This window comes from Macadamia integrifolia, chromosome 2, assembly GCF_013358625.1.
Source record: "Macadamia integrifolia cultivar HAES 741 chromosome 2, SCU_Mint_v3, whole genome shotgun sequence".
NCBI lineage: Eukaryota > Viridiplantae > Streptophyta > Magnoliopsida > Proteales > Proteaceae > Macadamia > Macadamia integrifolia.
Window position 1 is genome coordinate 17,176,382 of NC_056558.1, and position 18,104 is coordinate 17,194,485.

Below are 18,104 nucleotides of genomic sequence, written 5' to 3' on the forward strand. Positions count from 1 at the left end.
ACTTATAATTAGTACATTATATATCAATACTTAGTTAATATAACATGAGTTTGTCCCGTTATTATGCCTTTTTTTGTTTTATATTTTTTAAATCTAAAGATTTTTAAAACATACCATAGGTTTTCATTTTTTTGCCGCTTTCAAAATGTTCGGTCATAATTTTTGTTCTCTTGATTGTATTCTGAGTTGTTTTATTTATTTACTTTTGATGAAAGAGTTGTTTTAAACTCATTTTACCGAATAGATTTTTTGTTGTTCCTTTTTTAACAAACTATGATATAACCTAAATGATTACCGCAAAGCATAGAAATTTAAAATATTTGTAAGCTTTCTAATGCTAACAGTTGCTGTGGTGTAGTGGTTATCACGTTAGTCTTACACACTAAAGGTCCCCAGTTCGATCCTGGGCAGCAACAAAAAAATTTTCGAGTTCTGTTTTTATTCTACTTCATATTTTTATATTTTTAGAATAATAGGGTGTCAAATGGTTTGGTTTCGGTTCAATTTAAGATACAAATATAGAAATGAAAATTAAATCAAACCAGGAATAGGAACACATTTTTGAAACTTTTAGTTTGGTTTTTATTTAACTTTGTATTTGGATTCTTTATTTCATATTAAATTTAACCGTTTAGGTCATATTTTCGGTGATTAGGTCAATATTTTAAAGAGCACCAACAAAACCCCTTTTATTTGTTAGGGTCATGAATCATGATCTCTCAAAATTTTATCAAATATAAAAAAAGAACAAAATTACTATCCACATTGATTGAAATAATAAAAAAGAACATAATCTTATCCGTTTCCATTTTCAATTTGAAAATAGGCAATTCAGTTCAATTCAACAGTTTTAATCATATGATCAAAATATAAATATTCCAACTTCTAAAATCAAAATCGAATCAATTTACTTAGATTTTAAGGAAACGATTTTGTTTTTAAATTGACACCCTTAACTTCATCTTTCTATGGATTTTTAATTTTGCACATTATTAAATCAATTAGATGCATGGATTTTGGGTATGGTAGCGATATTGGTATCTATATTCGATATCGATCCAAATTAGATTGATGAGTATTGATCGATTTTTCCCTTGTTAAAAAAAAAAAAAAGATTTTATTACTATTTTACCATTAAAATGATATGATTAATCAATCTAAATCAATCAAGGATCAAAGATCGATTTCAACTAATAGCAATATAATACGATCGATACAATATCAATGCTTAAAACCATGATAAGATGACATATTGTAGCGTAAAACCGCTAGGTTTAGCAAAACTAACGGCGTGCCCAACACTAGCTCCCCAACAAACAAATGACCCCACAAGGTCACATGCACAAACTTCTGCAGCACAATCGAATTATTCGGCCGAACCGAATTTTTCCGAATTTTATCAAAAATTCGGACCGAATCCGAATTAAAAATAAAATTCTTTAAAATTCACGACTTTTTCCAAAATGAATATAAATCGCGAATATTTCGGACCGAATCCGAATTAAACCGAATTATTCGGTCCATTTAAACATTATTTAAAAAAAAAACCCAAAAATAAAATAATAAAAAAACAAAATTTTTTTTTTTAAAAACCCCAATAAGATTTTTTGACCGCTTTTTTGACCGAATCCTTAAATTAATCGTCCGAATTATTCCGAATAATTTTTCGTCCGAATAATTTCCGAATCCGAATTTGCAAACTATGATCACGTGCCAACTTCTTTGTCGGTGCAATTATTTGGCCCAACTAGCTGTACCGATTAATTTACTGACACTAAGCATCAGCTAGCTTTTATATCTTTGCAGCTTTGCAGGCGTCTCAGGCCACCCTATTCGTTTCACCTCTTGTATATGTGGACCCTTATGATGAATTCAATTACAATCTTGGACGGACGAATCCATCGAGTACTACATACTTTCCCTTGGATTCCCTCTAGCTTTTTCACCATTTAACCTGTTGGGTATTTACCATCGGTTTTTAGGTCAAAGGTTTTAACTAGTCTCGTTGAGTGGTCCCAAAGAGACAGGATGAGTTGGACTCAAAACCAAATGTTTTTTGAGGTGAAAATTCCTTGTCAATCTCCACTACCCCTCTCGGGTTATTTTGGGTAATAACCCAAATGGAATAGATACAAATAGATAAAAGTTTCAAATTCTATAAATAATTTAGGAAAAAGAAAAGAACTTTGTCCACGACGTAGCATACCCAGCGGTTCATATGTTTATTTTCTCTTATTCCTAAAAAAAAATTAATAATAATATTTCTTTTCTCCTGGTATGAAAAGATATGTGAGAATTTTTTGTAGCCACTATAACGGTGCAGTGAGCATCGGGTGGCTAGGAGTCCTTTGAGGGTGCATGCCCAGATCCTCTCAACTGTATAATGCTCATCGCACCTCAATGCTTGCTGTAGAGGATGTGGACTTTGAAAAGATACTTGGACCCATTGTTTTGTGGAGGAGAGAGATAGAAACATAGTGCATTGATGTTAACTGCATTTTCGGACAAAAAACTACTTCCCAAATAATTTGTTTAGGGAGAAAAAATGTTGCCAGGTTGAGTAGCTTATGCTTAGTGCCTCTCTATATCTATTTCCCTCATTTCAATGTAAGAGGTACATATATTGTTTCATAGGAGAAAGATAGACACAAGGAGACAATAATGTATGCTACGCAGCCTGGAAATGTGTTTTTCCACAAAAATTGTTCACTAATATTAAGAATGTCTCTAGTTGTTACTTGTTAGACACCTAATTTTGTCTCATGATCGTTCAAGGAATTGGTGTCAAATCTAAAAACTGAGAGTAAAGCGAATTTAAAAAAAAAAAAAAAAAAAAAGAGAGAGAGTTTTTAAAAGAAAATCAAAGGTATATCTGTCCAATCTAGATCAATACAAGTTAATCTGGATCGCTATCAACAGAGACTGATCCTGATACAAATTACTAAAACAGTGTTGGTGATAGAGTCATATGGTAAATCTGAGTTTAGGATACTTAGGAGATGATATGGATGTATCATATGTCAAATTTGACATCGAAATTCAATATTTTATGTATCAACATTTATTCTCATATTTCTATGTATACTTTACCGAAACACCAAATCATTATTAGATCATTTTTTTTTTTTTCCCTTTGATATGAAATAATTTTAAAATTTTCAATGCTTTAATTTCTCAAATGTAGGATGAGTTTTGTTTGAATTAAAACTTAGCAATTAAACCAATAACTTGAGTTCTACTCCTTGACTCCTTCCATGTGGCAGTTGGCATCCGACTCCAAGCTATATAGAGCTCAGTATCCAGACTAGGGGTGTCAATTCCTAAACCGAATCGGTAAAACCGGCTGGACCGAACCGATAACAATACGGACCTAACCGAACCGAAGCCTTATTGGTTCGGTTCGGTTTCAAGTATTGCAACCCCAAAACCAAACCGAACCGCACTGGAAGCTGGATGAACCCAAAACCAAACCGAAACCGGCTCAAAACCCAGACCAAAACCGAAACCAAACCGGTAAGAAATCGAAACACTCCAAAATTCATTAAAAAAAAATCAAAATTTGCATAGTTTTGTATACATTTGTATGGAAAGTCGAATCCAAACTAGACCAAAAACCAAAACCAACCCGGTTACAAATCGATTTAAGAAACCGAAGACAAACCGAAACCAAACCGCACCGAAATTGAAACCAAACCGAAACCAGAATTTCTTTATTGGTTCGATTTCGGTTTCAACTTTTCCACACCAAAACCGACTCAACCCGGACCGAAACTGAGCCCGACCGACCAATTGACACCCCTCGTCCAGACATTGAAAGGGTGAAATGATCACCTCGTCCATGTTAAATTAATATAGTCCCACTCCTATTGAATATCTGCATGTTTCATTGGAACTAGATCCTCTCAAGTGCATCCAATAGACATCCAACAACTAGGAGTATGTGCTCAGGCATTACCAGCCATCCGATGCACAATTCTACACATTAGGGCACCGGAGAGAATCCCGGTCCCTCATTGCCCCCTGCTTGTGAAGAGGCCACATGGCAGTGATCCCGGCCCCTCCCTTTATGTGATCCACCAGTCCAGAAAATCTTCTCTTTTATTTTTTTGGTTCTCCACATTATAAATATAGGGTGTTAGGGCTCGTATGTTGGAGGAGAAGTACGTCTCAGAGTGACTAGCGGAGACTCATAAAGGAAGCGTTAAGTCGGGTAGCAAAATGGGTTCCATGAAGAAGACTTGTGTTCTCTTCTTCTGTCTCCTCTTCATTGCCGCAGGTTCGCAGATATCTTCTTCCTTCCTCTTCTTTTCCTTTGATATCTTCATACCCACTTAAATCTTAACTCTCTCTACCAATCTTGTACAGGAGAAATGGAGATGGCTGAGGCAAGGACATGCGAGTCAGCAAGCACTAAGTTCAATGGGGTTTGTGTGAGGAGCAGTAACTGTGCAACCATTTGCCAGAGCGAGGGTTTCTCGGGAGGCCAATGCCAAGGTGTTCGCCGCCGGTGTATCTGTCACAGGCCCTGTTGAGGAGATACACTGAATCATCCCAAACTTTCACCAATCGTCTTAGCCTCTTCTCTTCCTCAAGGCTTTTTATCAAAAAAAAAAAAAACTCTTCTTTAGGACTTTTTTAAATAAAGATTCGTGTCTTGTTGCTGTGTTATGATGTTAAGTGTCTAAAGGTTTGTCTTTGTTTTATGTTTCTCAAGGGCTTGCGAAATAAAGATGTAAGGACTGATTGCAGTGTAGAGAGAGTGAGGGAGATGGGTCTGATCTCACTCTTTCATGGACTTCTTTTGTTGTCCTTCCTCTGCTTCTCTTGGCTGGTAACAAAAAAAAAAAAAAATGAGTTGGTTTTGCTTTCCTTCTTGTCTCTCATACTTCATTTTTTTTTTTTTTTTGGTAGAAGTCTCTCATACTTCTTAATACCTTGGATAAAAATAAGCCAGCATTTTTCAATCTCTCTCCTCCTCAAGTTAAATGATATATGTGTCTCTCCCTTGATAGAGGAGAGAGATAGGCCGAGAGAAGTGCTAATCTACACTATAGGGAGAGGAATCTTACCAAAAAATAAAAAAAATTGGAATAATAAATTACTAACATAAATAGGCAAGGTCTTCAAATTATCAAGTCTAAATGTTTCTCTCCAATGTCATTGTTGAAGGAGATTGTTGCAAAATGGGCTCAGTCTTACCCGAGTGAGGGTTTTTGAATTCCTCCTCACCCTAGAGAGTTGTTGAATCTTGATTTGACGCCCCTTTTTTTGGATAAAAATTCACATTTGCACAAAAAAAAATATATATATATATATATATATTCTCTTGACTGCGCTCATCTTCTTAATGATTTTCCATTGGTTTCTTTTTTCCTTATCTATCAAGAAGGGAATCCAGCTGCTGATGCTCTTGCATCCTTTGGTGTTAATCATCTTTTTTCTGTTCTCCGAGACTACTCCCCCTCTTTTTCTTGCTCATGTTTTGTTGGATGATTAGGGAGTGACTTTCCCTCTAGGTAGTATTTCTTCCTCTTTATCTTAAACATAATGCTCTCTCTCTTTATAGTAAAAAATAAAATAAAAGTAGAGAAAACTAGCAATTTACTTAGGAAAAGGATATATTAGCATTCATTAACCATTAGATGAAACATAAACGGATCACAACCATTTGTACACCAAATCTTACATAACCTGCCCACCACAGAGTGATCATTTTACTATTATGTGTCTGGCGGCATAGAGCCCACTTTGCCTATGAAGCTTTTTTTGCGAAATAAAATATAGAAATTAAATATCTAACTGGTTGGCAGATGTGGCAGCTTTTTATCTCTTGTAGCCTCAGGGCTACTGTTGAGATTTTGAATTGAGAGTGACTTCTCAATGAACAGAGACCACACAAGTATTTCTGCTTCGATTCTCCTCTTAAACAGGGACCTATGATGGCGTAATGTAAGGGTGTTAATCGATTTGATTCCAATTTAAATGGTGCAGATCAATTCGGTTCATATTTATTTGATTAAAATTATAATCGCATAATTTATTAAATCGTTTCATTTTTTAAAACCATAATCGTTTAGTAAACAATTTCGATTTCCACGGTTTCTAAACGGTATCGATTTCATGATTTTAACCGGTTTCAGTTTCGATTTATTCCATACGGTTTGTAAAAAGGTTCACAATCGATTTGTTATAACTTGCAACTATCTCTAAACTGAAAATCAAGCTTATCAAAAAATAATTGGTAACTACAAATAAGAGATTTTATATTAACGATGGTATGTCTTAATTTGATAATCTAGTGTTATTTCTTTGCATGGTCATTCTTAAACATTTAGAACTAATATCATACAACATTCAAATCCAGCATTCTACAGCATAAAATATAAAAATGACAAGTGGTTCAGCCAAAACACCCCATCTATGATAACATAATAACATATATGGATTATAAGTTCATGATCTAAAGCCTAAACTTGAACTGAATTGCAATAAATCATACCAAAGCAGGATGAGCACTTAATTTAATTGTTAATTGTTAATTATTATACGGATTACTGCCCCTTCTTTGATTAATTGTTATACGGATTAATCGGATTGGTTTAAACGGTTTTAAATTGTTCGGTTTAAACAGTTTCAATTCGGTTTGAAACCAACGGGTTCCGCGGTTAAAACCGACCTGACCCATTTAGCAAATCGGCCTGAAACTTGAAACCATAACCTCACCATTTACTAAATGGTTTTGCGATTTTGGTGTAAACAGATCGATTTGATTTTGATAAACAATTTCGATTACAAATTCACATCCTTAATATAAAGTGTAAGGGCACTGGAACTTTATCGTTTCTAGTGAAAGCGAAGGAAGAATCTTTTTCTTTTTTTTAGGGTAGAAGAGTGAAGAATCAAGAAATGGAAAAAAGCAAGGTTGTACAACTAATTGGTCTTTTAAGAAAACCATTTTGAGTGCATTAGTGCAATTGTGGTATACAACTATACATAGCTTAGGGGTTTATTTGATAACGTTTCTACTGTTTCTATTTTAAGAAATTGTAGAAACATAAATTTTCATTTATAGAAATAGAAATAGAAACAGAATTGAAGGTGTTTTATAAGTCATGTTTTTAGAAGTCGATAGTAACCAGCGAAAGAATGGCCACAAATAGTTTCCAAAAACGGCGTACTTGTTTCGCCTGGATCGTTTCTTGAACCATAAATAGATAGAAATTTCTATTTCTATTTTTGAAAACAAGTGAAACGAAACAGTTTTATCAAACTCTTTTTATTTCTTTTCTACGATTTTTGGACAAAGAAACGGTATAAATGTGTTTCTTGAAACATTATCAAACGGGCCTTAGGTGTCAAACTTGAACTGAAAATCCAGTACAACTGAACTGAAATAGAACTGAACTGAGCCAAACCCCTTATCGGTTCACTTTGATTTTGAAATTTTAGAACCCGATCAAAACGAAAAACCATCTCCAATTAACCAACCAATAAGTAAAAACCAGAAAACCCTGTTAAACCCGATATTTTAATACTTTTTTATTTTTTATAGAAACTCAAGACCGGCAAATAATAAGCTGATTAGGGACTGATAAATGTCAGTTAAAAGAAACCAATAAGGAACCAAAACTAACTATCGATTGTAGTTTGGTTTTGAGAGATCGAATACTTATCGATTTCATTTTGGTCCAAACCATTATATAGGAGAAACTGAAGAAAAAAAATCCAATCGAAACAAAATCAAACCAAGAGTGTTAACACTCTTACCTTAAAACACTGCTGGATCCATAGTAAGTAAGGCTTGGCTTGATAAGTAGATAGGTATGAACTAGGTTCAAATCCTCTGCTGTGAGGTAGTGAGAGATAGTGAGGATCCAATGGCGGGGGTGCATGATCCATGCATATATGGTAGGTAAGGCTTGGCTTGATAAGTAGATAGGCCTAGGTTTAAATCCTCTGTGATGAGAGGTGAACGACAGTGATGATCCAACGGCTAGGAGGGCCCTAGCATATACCTCAGCCGTTAGATCCTCATTGTCTCTCAGTACCTCACCACAGAGAATTTTTGTGAGGCATAAACCCTCACCTCATTGATCAAATGATTTTTTTTTTTTTTTTTTGGGTAACGTATAACCAAAATGATGAATATTCTCCTACTCAATTATTTTGTTGTTGGGGGAGTGTTTCCTACATGGACATTGCAAGAAAATAATTTACATGTTACATTAATGAGGGATTGAAAAATGAAATCATTCATATAAGGTTTACATGGCCCCACATGATGAAATAGGAGATAATACTGTCAATGTGGGTCGCATAGCAATCTTTTTCCCATCATTAAATCGCCTGATTGTTTCACCTAGCCAATTACAGCTGGAATCGGTTGAGTTGGGGCCTTTGAGGGGTGGCCTGAGCCCAACCTGACCTTGGGTTTGCGTTTACTCCACCAAAGCCGAAAACCCAGCAAAGTTTCTTAAGCCCATACTTAAGTTTAATACAAAAACCTAACATGGACCAACCAGCCAGCCCAGACCATGTGAATCCACAACAGCCTAGAACTAAACTCCAACGACCTAACGTAATCCAACCCATAAGCTCAATATTTGCTAGAGCTTGTAGGACTAGTTGGGCCCAGAGACATCCAAATTAAACCCACATAGCCCAATTGTCTTAGTAGGTTCTAAAGAAACAGAGCCTGAAGTGTTTGTCGTAAATCATGGACCATGGAGATCTCATTCACCCCCATGACCTTCAAAGATAATCAATTAATCATCTCAACCATTTGGAATTTTGGAACATTAGATCATCATCGACCTTAAACTTGAAGATATAATTGAAATTAATAAAGGGATTAAGTGCAAAAATAAAATAAAATAAAATAAAATAAAAAGAACTACGATTCGACTATTCTTCGATATCCCGCTTAATTAAGCTTAAATACTGCTTGATGCCCATAAAATCTGAAAGCTCATTGCGACAATAGAAGCCATCACAATGGCCATTAATGAGAAATCACTGGTTGAATTAGATTGTGCCCTTCCGGTGTTTGGCGCTGAACCCGGACCTGAACCTGCATGCATATGCATACACAATATCTTAGAATGACAATATAGCTTCAAATGTATGTCTTTTTTTTTTTTTTTTTCCGTAAAAGCTTCAAATGTATATATATGAACATATTTTTTGACTTCAATATACACTTATGGTAATTCTAGGTTTTTCAATGTTTTATTTTGTCACCTGACAAGCTCTCTTTAAATTGAAGTTGACATGTGAACAAAGAACCTTGGTGTGTGCATGCCCTCTAAATTTCACAAATTAATATGCCAGGTGGAAAAATTAAGTGAACCGCCTAGCCGAGCTTAGGTGGACGGCTCAAGTAGGCAACCTTTCTTGTTTATTTTCTTTGCTTTTTTAGTTTTAATTTATGTGTGAGATTTACAGAAGCTCCATGCCAAAGAAATTTCACACTAGAAAATCCTAGAAAGTGATTTTTCCCCCGTAGAACCCCAGAAAGTGAGATTAAAGTTATGCAAATGTTACTATGAATGTCACTAGGTTCTATTATCAATAAGGATTGGCATGATTTTGCCCTCATTTTTCTTAAAATTTGGTTTTTTTTATTATTATTATTATTATTATTATAATACCCTTTTTATGTACTACTACACTGATCTGGATTAGCCTATATTGGACAATTTAAATATTTGGGTTTTTTTTTTTTTTTTTAACGATTTTATCTAGGGATGTCAAAAAGCTTGGTCAGCCGACCCCGCCCTAAGCTTGCATAGGGCCTAGGCTGAGATTTCAGCTCATTGGGTGGTCTAGGATTGAGAAGTTTAGCTCTGAGTCAAGTTGGGCTGGGCCTGGGATGAGGTCTCAACCGAACCCAGCTTGATCTAACCCAACTCAATCAAATCAAACCAAACTCAACTCAACTCAACTCAACTCTGTATATTAAGTATATAATAATAGAAATACATTAATAATTACAAATGAATATTTATAGAAAAAGATCTATAAAAATTCTTTTGTTTCCTATAATCTATATGTATATAAAAACATTGGTCTTTGACCTATGCAATGCATTGAGATCAAGTAACTGAGTAATCAATGGTACTGGACAGGATTGGACTTGGATTGAGTTAAGAGATCTTAGGGTTAGATTGGGGTTTTCCGACATGTTGACGCCCTTAATTTTACCCTTTGTTTGTACCATCACACCGATTTGGATTGGGGGATCAGGGGGTTCCGATACCGATTACTTTAATCATATATATATATATATATATAGAGAGAGAGAGAGAGAGAGAGAGAGAGAGAGAGAGAGAGAGAGAGAGAGAGACTCACTTGTAAGGCAAGCGATGGGGTTGACAGTCTGACCACATTTACCAGGCAACTCTTGGGCATTAGTGACATTGACTCCTGCCTGCTCAGCTGCTCTGGTGCCACTGTTGGTTACCATGGTACAAAGGCATTGTGGGTTGGAATCTATCACTGATTTCAAAGGGTCACAACAGCTTTTGGGTGGGTCTGAACCATCTTGTCTTTGAAGGTAGTTCAAGCATGGAACCAACTGGTTTAGACAAGAAGTGTCCTGAGCCTGACCTTCACAAACCAAGCTTAACATTGCCACCACCACCAACACTGCTGCCATCACAAAGAACCCACTATCACACCCTCCAATACCACCTACCTTTTTCTCCATCTTCTTCACTTCCTCCTCTGATTCAAAACCCTTCCTTGATCTCTGCTCAAGGTTCTATTGATCTTGTTTTATATTGAGATCTCTCTCTCTCTCTCTCTCTCACATGTGAGCGACTGCTGGGGTTGGTTATCCAATTCTGGGTTACAAGTTGACGAGAGAATTGTTTTTCATAGCCAGTGGTTGACATAAGGGACACTTGACAGCCTAGGGCGGTGTGTAGGTTGATTAGGTACAGTTTGCGTCGGTTTGAAGGGTAGGTCCAGAAAAAGAAGTGATACTATCCGTTGGATTTGGAGAGGATTCTGATCCGATGGCTGTAATAGGCGCCATTGGATAGAGGAGTTGCTTGCTGATTCAGTTTTAGATAGCATTTGATCAAGTCAAACTTTGGGCTATGAGATCTCCAAGCAGATCTTCAGAATGGAAAACGCTCCATAATTTCACCCGACCCACCAACTGAACTGAACCTAACCGAATATTGGTTACAAGTTTTGGGTTGGGTTGGATAATCATAATCTGATAAACCGAGTTTGACTATGATTTGATCCAACCAAGTTCAAATGCGAACCAGCATTACAAAGAAAAGAAAATATGAGAGAGAGAGAAACATGAATAAAAATGAATGGGAAAATTACGCCCCACTCCCTTATACTTTATGAAAATTATATGTGGATGCAAGAGTTTGAAGGAATTACACTTCCTACTCCTAGCTTTGACCGTGTTAGTATGCTATTAATTTTAAACCTTAAAATACCATATTATCCTTTAATAAAAGATCAATAATAATAAAAAAAACTTAATAGGGTAACCGGTAGCATTCCTGCTGCTTGAATGCGAAGTTGTTGATTTCCTCTCCTCGTGTGGTTTTGAGTTGCGTCTGGGCTTCGACCCTTTGGTTTTACGGCGATCACCGTCGACGGGAACGTTACGGAGGATACCTCCTTTGGTCCAATACACAGTTCTTGCAGAAATGGCGAGGTTGAGAGAGGTTATAGTTGTTGTAGAAGCAGAACTTGGTGTTGAGCGAGTCGCAGCGTGGGAATTTCAGGGTTTGATCGGCAACGGACGTGATCTTCGGTCTACTCCGAACACTCGACCTCCTCCTCCTCGACTCCCCATCGCCTGAAAGTCTTGCATTTTAAAATATCTCTCAGTCGAAACTCCAAAAGATTTCCAACTCTGGCAAAAAATTACGACAATTAAAATCTAAAAATTCTCAGGGATCTTTTCCTGCAAAATTTTCTCAATTTCTGGTAATGTGTTTTAATTTCGAATCTGTGTGTGTGTGTGTGTGTGTGTGTGTTGCAGACACTGAAATAATTTGAATTGAGAGAAGAATAGAGCTGGGCATTGATGAGCACATTTATGTGTGAAATCTAGGGTATTAGCGGCATATAGCATATATTTGCAGGCAAATATCCTCAATAGTTGCAATTACACAATTACGGAGTTGACCTTCTTTCCCAATTTCCGCTCCTCAAACCAAGCAATTTGTTTTGGATACCAAGAGAAACAACCGGAACTAAGGTGCCGTTTGATAACACTCTGGGAGAATGTTTCTGGTGTTCTTCTATTCTGCGGGAATGCAAATAGAACAGAAATATGTTTGGCACGTCCGGTTCATTTTTGTATTCCCCCGGAATGAACCAATGAAAAAGAATGAGTAAAGAATACATTGCAAGAGTACCAAAAAGTTGCTTTTCTATTCTTTTAGAAACTTAAAAGAACAAAACTATTCAAAACCCCCACAATCCCTTTTCTCCATCTCACGATCAAAAACCCCCAAATCCTAAGGAAAACCTACTACTGTCGCCGCTCCCCTGCAACCCCCAATAGGTTTTCACTCTCTCGGTCGCGGCTTCCCTGCAACTGTCGCCGCTCCCCTGCAACGGTCGCCGCTTCCCTGCAACAGTCGCAGCTTCCCTGCAACGGTCTCTCCTCTCGAACGTGGATAGATACCACCACCTCCCGAAATCAAAGGGGGAACGAACTCTGCATCACATCAGCGGTTTCTAAGTTCTTCCTCCCTCTCCGATTATTGTAAAATCCGTACCTTTTTTCCCAACCTTCTTCAATCTGTAAATCTCTTATGGGTTTTAAGGTTTTAATTGTTTGATTTGGCGAATCACTTAATTCCTTATTTTGCATGTGTTTTGGCATCTGTCATTGATTTTTGTTTATAGATTTATTTTGCGATTTCGATCTGGTTATGTCGTTTCTTTGAACATGGATTTTGGATCCTTCTCTAAATGGGGATTTTGAATTTCTTTCTCTGATCGAATTGGTGGGCAGCCGGTAAGGTGAGGGTTAGGTGTAGGGTTTGGGGTTGGATTCGTCGCGATGGTTGGGGGAAAATGACAACTTGTTACCCATGGAAGAAGGAAAGGAGAAAAAAAAAGCACCTTGTTAAGGTTTGGTTTAGGGATTCACAGATAGATCGATAAATCTTGGTGCTGGGAGTTTCAGTTTTGGTCGGAGTCAAATTTGATCTCGCAAAGGAGATTTTCTTAGAAACGAAAACAGGTTTTAGGGGGTTTTCCGTCTCTTCCCCCACCCCCCGGCCCCCGCTCGGATGAGGTCGGTGGTTTTCTGATAGTACCAGGTGTTGGGTAAGGCCGTAAGGGTGATGATGGACTCTGAAGTTGTTTTTTTTTTTTCTAAAATAAGCTACAATAATCAGCATATTTTTCAGAATTTGTTTCTGTTTTTAATTGACGTTATATTAAATTCTTTTGAACGGAGCTGCTGATTTCATTCCACTCCACTAATCGGATTGCAACTTGTCTTTCACTTTCAATTTGGCTTATAGACTAGATTGAGTCTGTACACAAGGGGTCAGGGTTTTTGTTTTTAAGTTTGCTTTTTCTATTGTTGTTGAATAATGTGTACATGACCATCATCTTTATTCCGCCGTATAAGTGCAGGTTTTAGGACTCATTGGGGACTTTGTGGATCGTGAGATAGTGGTTAATGCTTTAATCCAAGGCTGTCTTTTCTTCAAGATTTGTTAAGACTCTGGATTGTTTGTTACATTCTTTGGAGCATTAATTGGGGACTTGGATTCTATAGGATTTCTCCAACAAGATTTTAATCTTTTCACATAAACAAGCTGATTAGTGTCATAAGGATTCAGAAGCTACAAGTAAGGCAATAAGATTCAAGAATGAGCTAAGGATACAAGTAAGGCAATAAGATTCATCAGGGCAATCAACGTGTACAAGGAAGACAGATGAATGAGCTAAGGATACAAATTGCAAATCAGATGGCAGTAGATAAGGGTTACCCCCTGATTTGATTGTTTATGTAATAAAATTTCAAGACACCTATTTGCAGCTATGATTTTTATTTTGTAATTCCTATAAACTTGAATAGTAGACTTTTGTTTTCTTATTAAGATAAATGTGGAAACTCTTTATGTTTATATTTTATTATTTCCTTTAAGTAATAGTATTTTAAAAGATAATTTCATAAACAAATTATTTCCTTATTTAAGTTAAATTTGACCATAATAGCATGTTTGTAATTATTGATTTCATTGTTCAAAAGTGAATTTTCATTATTGTACTCTCCAGGAATAGAAGTGTTTGTCAAACGATGTTTCTGTTCTTTTCCTGTTTTAAAGTCATTTCTGAAATAGTTTTACCAAACGTTGTTTCTGTTCCGCCAGAGTGTCTTCACAACATGGAATCGAAAAAGAACACTTCTGTAAAAGAACACTCTCCAGGAATAGAAGTGTTATCAAACGGCCTCTAAAAGAACCCATTTCATTATCGAATCTCCAGCTTCTGTTGTTAATCACCAATTGATCAAAAAAACCCATTTGCAAACACAGTTTTCATGCTCAATGCGTTGATTCATGGCTGTTGAAGATGCCAATTTGTCCCATTTGTCATACTAGTGTCGATTTGCAGACACGCCATTCCAGTGAGGTAGGAATTGAATTGAGGACCCAATTGGGATCTGGTTCCTCACCATTGCAAGCTGCTTCTGTTTATCCATATCCCATGATGGTTTAATGTGTGAATGGTAACCAAGCATTCATGCTTAGAACGAACAATGCAAAAAATGTTTGTTACCTAACAGACAAAATTTCGGTTATCTCTTTCTTGATGGGAAAATTCAGATTTCAGACAATTTTGTTTTGGATTTTCATTTGGGTTTTCATTTTCACATTTGTCTTATGGTTTTGGTTCTGGACCTCTCTGTGATTGCCTGGCGAAGCAGGGTGGACCTACGCACCTACCTTTCGGCTTGAATTTGTCAACAAGGGAGTTGGGAAATTGAGTCCAATTGTTGTCATTGTTGGCAACAGTGTGGTGGTTTTGGTTTGGTATTGGGATTGATGTTTGAGTTGGCTCTGAATTATGGGTTCAATATTTGGGTTCAATGTTGAACTAATTAGACTATGTCGGTCCTAGTCATCTAATTCGGCATCTTATTGGATAAGAAAAGTAGTTTGATGTGTTAAGCAAGCATTATGTGTAATGGAGCCAACAAGGTTGAACATGTAACATCTTTGATTAAAAAAGAAAAATATACAGCAAGAGTTATAGTACAACAAGGAGTACATGGACACATGTCAACAATCCCTTGATTTTGATATAGTACAATAACCCATACAAATCAGCAAAGCACCATAGCACCATATGATGATGAAGCAATTAAGCAATTGGAGTTGGGCACGGTTAGTAAATTTCAGTATAATGATATGGCATAAATTAAGCTATTGCTAATCCAAAGAAAAAGAAGTAAAGTCCTATTAGAACTCTAAATGTCTCATATGTGAACAACAACACTTTTATATTAGGATTGCAATCATCATATGCGATAATAGAGACCGTAGCAAGAGTTTTATGCAGCCCCATTCAATCAGTTGTTGTGGTTAACACCAACAAGGATATGGGTTCAGATTGCATGCTTAATAAGCTGAGATAAACAAGGTTTTATTGTCTTATAGTCCAAGCACTACATCAGTAGCTCACCTACATGGATTCTGGAGTCAACAAAGATCTCCATTAAGAGAACAAATCAGCCAACAAAATTTCAGATCTTGTGGAATTTGTTTCATGTGTGGTAGCAACTACTGGCGTATGATTAGAGAGGTTGAGAAGGATTGTATAAAAAATAATAAAAGAAGAAAAGGAAGACAGTGTTGAAGTCTGCAATGGACTCTTTACTTACTTGCGTGGCTTAATAAACTCTTTGTTGCCAATCACTATTGAACTCTTGTGAAACACGGAAAGGTTTTCAATCAGATGAATAAATACACTTTTGGAGCAGAACCGTGAAGAACTTCGGAGGTGCAGCTGAAAATTACAGAGAAAGAAGGGGAGTTCTCTTATTCTTCAATGTTAAAATAAATCAAGGGAGATGAAGAGATTGTTTCTGTTGCTGCAACACTTATATGGGTTTCTTCTTAGTTTCTCTTTACTGATTTGAAGAAGAAGAAAATAAGGTGCATTGTTGACTGTTGCATTTTGTTGGAAGTTCGTATTGCAAGTATTCTCAATTTAATTGGTTGATGGTGATCATTGCATCATTAGGTTGAGTGTGTTCTTCTTCTATACGTTAAGCAAGCAATCATCAACGGGGTCTACACAGGTTGAGGTAACCCATATTTAAAATCCCTATTTGTGTATTCTAGAGTGTTTATTGTTGAGAAACTCTAGATCAATGGTGTATTGAGTTGGGATTTTATTTTATTGATTTAAAATTGTGAACCTAACAAGTTGGGGTTTGTCTAGGGTGTGGGGTTGTTGCCCTTGTCTGAGTTGCATCTCAGATTGAAGCAGGGATAAGTTCCTGGACCGTTGTAACGCTTAAAAAGTTGAGTATTAGGAAAATACGAAACCCTATATGGGTATTCCTCCATGGAGTAGGCACTCTGGTTGAACCACATATATCTGGTGTTATTGTTTCGCATTTATTTCTCTACATATATTTGAAGTGCGTGTTGTGCAGAGTGGTGGGACACTGTTTAATAGACTCAGCCACATTGTGGTGTGAGGTGGACGTGTCGTTGTTTGCTTGATTGGTAATTACGGGATTGCACCGATCAATCTAAACTTGGAAATTGAAAGTTTCTTGTTGGGTTGCAATTAAGAAAATTTTTGGAACCACTGATTCACCCCCCCCTCTCAGTGTCAATCTAGGAACATCAAATGGTATTAGAGCAAGGTTCCCTAAGGAGGAAGCTTTACAGTTTTGGGTCTGAATATTGAGAAGATTTAGATGGCATCCAATGACGGTAATTGTATGCATAGAAAGATTCCTTTCTTTTAGGGGTGTCAACGGTCCGGGTCGGTGCGGTTTCGGTCCGGTTCCACCGGTTTCGGTGTGAGTTTGGAAGTGACCGAAACCGACCCAATAAGGATTTATCGGTTTCGGTTCGGTGTCGGTTTCGGTGCGGTTTGGGTTCGGGTTGGTACCGGTTTGGATTTATTAGGTTCATTTCGGTTTGGATCGGTTTTTTAAACCGGTATGGAGCCATTAGGAAACAACCAAATGATGAATTGTTGAACTTCGATTTCTTAAATCGATTTGTAACCGGGTTGGTTTTGATTTTTGGTCTAGTTTGAATTCGATTTTCCATACAAATGTATACAAAACTATTCAAATTTTAATTTTTTTAATGAATTTTGGAGTGTTTCGGTTTCTTACCGGTTTGGTTTCGGTTTCGGTCTGGGTTTTGAGCCGGTTTCGGTTTGGTTTCGGGTTCATCCGGTTTTCAGTGCGGTTCGGTTTGGTTTTGGGGTTACAATACTTGAAACCGAACCGAACCAATAAGGCTTCGGTTCGGTTCGGTCCGGGTTGTTATCGGTTCGGTCCGACCGGTTTTACCGGTTCGGTTTAGGAATTGACACCCCTACTTTCTTTGATGGGTCAAATTATAATTTCTGAAAAATCAGGATGGAGGCTTACCTGAAGTCTCAGGATTATGGAGTTTGGTTAGCAGTGAAGAATGGTTACAATCCCCCCCCACTATAGACATCATAGATAAAGCAGAGATGAAGAAGTGCAAAGACAATGTTAAAGCTTCTAGGCTCCCTAGTGAGCAATGGATTTGTAAAAGTGATCGGATGTATAACATCAAATGACATATGGGACAAATTAAGGAGTGTTCTTAAGGGAGATGATAAAATCAAAGAGGCAAAGCTGCAACACTATAGGAATTTATTCGAAAGTCTGAAAATGTCTGAGAGAGAGACCATTGATCAGTTTATGAGCAAGGTAAACGAAATCATCAATTCTATTAGAGGGTTAGGAGAAGAGGTAAATGATGCAGTGGTAGTGAAGAAAATATTGAGATTTTTACCTGACTTGTACAACCCTAAGGTGTCTATCATTGAAGAATCTAAAGACTTGAACACAAAGAAATTAGATGAACTACATGGAA

At 36.8% G+C, this 18,104-nt stretch overlaps 1 protein-coding gene, 1 long non-coding RNA gene and 1 other non-coding gene across 3 annotated transcripts; 2 read left to right on the forward strand and 1 right to left on the reverse strand.

Annotated features, from left to right (window-relative positions):
* Window positions 1–343: 343 nt before the first annotated feature.
* Window positions 344–416, forward strand: TRNAV-UAC. The gene has a single exon. It is a non-coding gene; the product is annotated as a tRNA-Val (tRNA).
* Window positions 417–8,830: 8,414 nt separating this feature from the next.
* Window positions 8,831–10,729, reverse strand: LOC122090719 (non-specific lipid transfer protein GPI-anchored 30-like). The gene is made up of 2 exons (XM_042660407.1): window positions 10,351–10,729; window positions 8,831–9,070 (listed from the first exon to the last, which is right to left on the reverse strand). The coding sequence occupies exons 1-2, from the start codon at window positions 10,706–10,708 to the stop codon at window positions 8,934–8,936; spliced, it is 495 nt and encodes a 164-aa protein (XP_042516341.1). The 5' UTR covers window positions 10,709–10,729; the 3' UTR covers window positions 8,831–8,933.
* A 1,751-nt stretch (window positions 10,730–12,480) lies between these two features.
* On the forward strand, window positions 12,481–14,061 carry LOC122071904. The gene is made up of 2 exons (XR_006138306.1): window positions 12,481–13,674; window positions 13,778–14,061. It is a non-coding gene; the product is annotated as an uncharacterized LOC122071904 (long non-coding RNA).
* Window positions 14,062–18,104: the final 4,043 nt, after the last annotated feature.